General features: G+C 36.1%; 1 protein-coding gene across 2 annotated transcripts; it reads right to left on the bottom strand.

Annotated features, from left to right (window-relative positions):
- Window positions 1–1288: 1288 nt before the first annotated feature.
- On the bottom strand, window positions 1289–3338 carry LOC140832810 (uncharacterized). 2 transcript variants are annotated; one of them, XM_073197015.1, is made up of 5 exons: window positions 3175–3338; window positions 2956–3104; window positions 2795–2843; window positions 1974–2116; window positions 1289–1546 (listed from the first exon to the last, which is right to left on the bottom strand). In XM_073197015.1, exons 1-5 carry the CDS (start codon window positions 3221–3223, stop codon window positions 1460–1462), a joined length of 477 nt encoding a protein of 158 aa, XP_073053116.1. In that variant the 5' UTR covers window positions 3224–3338; the 3' UTR covers window positions 1289–1459. The 2 variants fall into 2 exon arrangements, with proteins under 2 accessions (XP_073053116.1, XP_073053117.1); XM_073197016.1 differs by having other exon boundaries at window positions 2956–3099; window positions 3175–3336.
- Window positions 3339–3559: the final 221 nt, after the last annotated feature.

Genomic DNA, 3559 nt, shown 5'->3' with positions numbered 1-3559 from the left:
ATTTTCGAGTTCATATGAAAGAGACATGCTCAAAATACTGGAAATGCTCATGTCTAGCTGGAAGCTATATCTGTGTTGCAGACCAACAATTTCATCGCGATTTATCAGCTTCTTAAATTTCGATTAAGACTTCGATCTTTGAAGCTGATTTGTAGATAATTGTGTTATCTTTCCAACGCATACTAAATCATTCCATCATGATGATCAAACTGAGAGATATAGTCAAAATATCAGAGCTGAATGCTGATTTATCAAGTCGTCCGGCTCGAGGATGTTTGGTCGATCGGATCTTGCGACCACCATTTCGCCTTGATAACGTCCTAATTCATTCGACCAACCTGAATCATGATTTCTGGAGAATTGAGTTGAATTTCCATTTGTTTTGGCCGCTAGTCATTTGGATAATTGGTTTGTGAGATATCATTGAAATATTTCTCCTCGACAGATTTCAGCTTGACTTCATTTAAACTTCAGCTTCTTGAATATCTCAATTTGACATCTTGTAACTACACACTTGAATAAATATGTTAGAAACATAACAACAAATTTTGTTATCATCAAAATCAAGGTTGTTGGATATTTGTTTAAAATACTTAAAGATTTTTTATGTACTTCAGAAGAAGTATCCGTCAACAAAATGGTTTGATATGAAAATTTATGCGACCATAGTAATAAACATATTTGATCAGATATGATCAATGAATGTATGTTTAAGCATATTATGTAATATGAGAGCTATTTGTAAATTTTATATTTACTGATATATTTCTTTGAAACGATAAATATAAATTATGTAAACATAATAGTGCGAAAAAGTTCAAAGGTTTCTCTTTTTAGAATGTGTATCGTATTGGGTACAGGTGCAAATTCCTACACATTATAATTACCATAAACAATACGAGGAAGACAAATCAAAACCATAGTATGCTTCCGAGCAGAAGTGCAAAAGAGTTCCAAAGCTCTCTCTAGTGAATAGGGCTAAGAGGAGGAGGCAAAGAAAGGGCATACTGAGGCACTTTCGGAGAAATCCGCGAGAGCCACCGCCTAACCGCTTTTTAGAACGATTGGGTGCACAGCAGAAAATGAAACTAATTGTGAATAGCAGCATCCCATTACTTCAATTTGTCACAATGCAGGTCGAATCATTTTGACAAGAGCACGATTAGCTTTCAGGCTCGATCACTTGGTTCGAGGAGTGAACCAGTGGCTCAACCCTGATATTTCTCGGATTGAGATTTTATTCAAGATTAATATGTTGTACCTCTTGAAATTGCGAACTGTAAAACAATGAGTTCAAAAGTATCCACACAACAGAAAGTCAGACATCACCAATATAGGTAGTGCAACAATTCAAGCTTACATTTTCAACACAGTTCATACACCTAAATTATTTGCAAAAAGCCGAGACGCGGTTTCATGTCTGAAACAAATAGAGTACATGTTTGAAGGCTAGAGACCATCAACTAGAATGGATTCCTCCCATAAAGTTCCTTGGGTCAGGGCAATTTCCATTGAACTGAGCCTGTGAGAAATCGAAGCCTGGATTCTGCGGAATGAAAATTTACATTACAAATGAGAAGAAATTTTGGGGTGTGTAATATTCCTTGAAGTCATGCATGCTGATCTTTAGATATTCACTGACAACAATAAGTTGAGAAAAGAAAACCATAGAGTTGGGATGATAGTGTCAACATTTCTAGCAAGCATGAAATACTAAACAAACGTTTATAAGATCTCGTCACAACCAAAGTATGTGGTGCTTTTGTAAGTATGTTAGTCAATTCTTCGTGGAAAAATAATATAATCAGGATACAAAGGTCCTTGTCTATTTAACTCACGCCAATATGTTTCTTAATGAGGGAGCCAGAGATTTAATGACTAGCTTTTTGACATTTGTTACGGATATATAATTATTATACTTATATAATTATATTCTTTATTATACATTTCCAAGAGAATTAAGGTTGGCATACCTCTTCTTGAAATCGTTGAAGCATAAGCCGCTTCTGTTCTAGATCTGTAGTGTAGGGATCTAACTGGCCTTCACCCACTATAGGCGAAGACCATGTCTGACCTTTGTCCCTCTTCTGCAATGTTAAGTGCAATATCTCATCTTCTGCACGGCGAATATAAGAGATTAGAATAATGTGAAAACCACGCAATCAGAATAGCTGACTGGCCATTACCAAGTTCGCATGATAGATGTAAACGTCAAGTCCATTGCAACTGTACAACCAACTCATCCAAATTTTTTATTCCCAGAAAACTAGAATAAAGTACTAAATTGTGAATTTGATGCAAAAGATCCATCATATACTGCTCCATTGATCAATTTCTACTTCATAGGTAAACTAGCACAAGACTTCGCCTTTGGAGCACCATTTTCACGGCCAAATGCCTTTCCTAAACTTTGATTGTTGATTAATAACAAAGGTCAATACGTTCCACGTGCAGTCAATAGTTATGAATCCCAATTAACAAATTTTATACATCTCATATTCAACCACAACAGCAGGTCTTCATTTAGCTAAGAAACAAACAAGAGAGTTAATTTGCACGAGTTTCAGATTTTAGACCATTTTCCTACAAGAAATACAAAACCCAGTTCCTATACTTTTCAAGAAGGAAATGAGAAGATCACATTTCAATGCCTTCCCACCAAACACACATGAATCAAACAACTTAATCAAACCCATAAATCCAGCGAGCTATTCCACCATGCATGCATTTAGAAGAAACATAACAAAAGAACTTTTTTATATTCGAAGCTGAAGAAAATCAAAGAACAAATTACCAAGAGTCCAAAATGAACAATCGGTCTTCACCGGAGCCGTAAGATCATGCTGTCATTGACCCAACAAACAAACAAAAAGACTGTCGATAAACCAAAACAATAAAAATTTAAAATCAACAAAAAAATCACAATTTGGGAAATATATATAAACAGAAGCTAACATTAAGGTAAGGAGGATTCCCTTTGATCCCAACTTCAACATGCTTGGAGCCAATCTTACAATAAAATAGCTTCTTCGGAACATTAGGCGGAAGCGATATGTACATATTCACCTCTTCAAGCGTTTGGTCCCAATCGAACACCTTCTGCCCTGGAAAAAGAAAAGGATTTTAAACACGAAATCCACTTCTAATTCACATATAAAATCAGAGAATCCATACCATTATGTACGAAGCTGTGCTTTTTCTCAGGAGCCAATTTCTCCGCCATTTCCACTATATTGGGGATTTCACAATCTTTAATTTTGTCAATTACCTCTCATTACAAAGCCCTTGCGAAATAGGACAACAGAGTACTAATACTGATATATTTCCGACTTCCATTAACAAAATTAAGATAATTAATTTTTGTTTTTCCGCTCAAAGTCAGGGATGTCAATGGGTCCGAGTTTTACCCAGATCCACAATGAATCTGCGTGTATAGGGTGGGTTTGAATATACTAAATGGGTCATTAGGTGGGTCTCGGGTCCAATTTTTCAGACCCGTCCGGATATGGGACGGGTCATGGGTTCTATAATACCCGTCCAATACCCGCCCTATATATGT

The sequence above is a fragment of the Primulina eburnea genome, chromosome 5 (assembly GCF_022965805.1).
Source record: "Primulina eburnea isolate SZY01 chromosome 5, ASM2296580v1, whole genome shotgun sequence".
NCBI classification, from domain to species: Eukaryota; Viridiplantae; Streptophyta; class Magnoliopsida; order Lamiales; family Gesneriaceae; genus Primulina; species Primulina eburnea.
Note: the sequence above shows the minus strand (reverse complement) of the source record. Positions and strands in the feature narration are given on the sequence as shown.

What these genes read in the sequence shown, in the direction of transcription:
- LOC140832810 (XM_073197015.1), bottom strand. Translation starts at nt 3,223, where the DNA reads ATGGCGGAGAAATTGGCTCCTGAGAAAAAGCACAGCTTCGTACATAAT. An exon ending in TTGTTCATTTTGGACTCTTG is followed by an intron (nt 2,117 to 2,794) that starts GTAATTTGTTCT and finishes TTCGCCGTGCAG; the next exon opens with AAGATGAGATATTGCACTTA. An exon ending in TTCAACGATTTCAAGAAGAG is followed by an intron (nt 1,547 to 1,973) that starts GTATGCCAACCT and finishes TTCATTCCGCAG; the next exon opens with AATCCAGGCTTCGATTTCTC.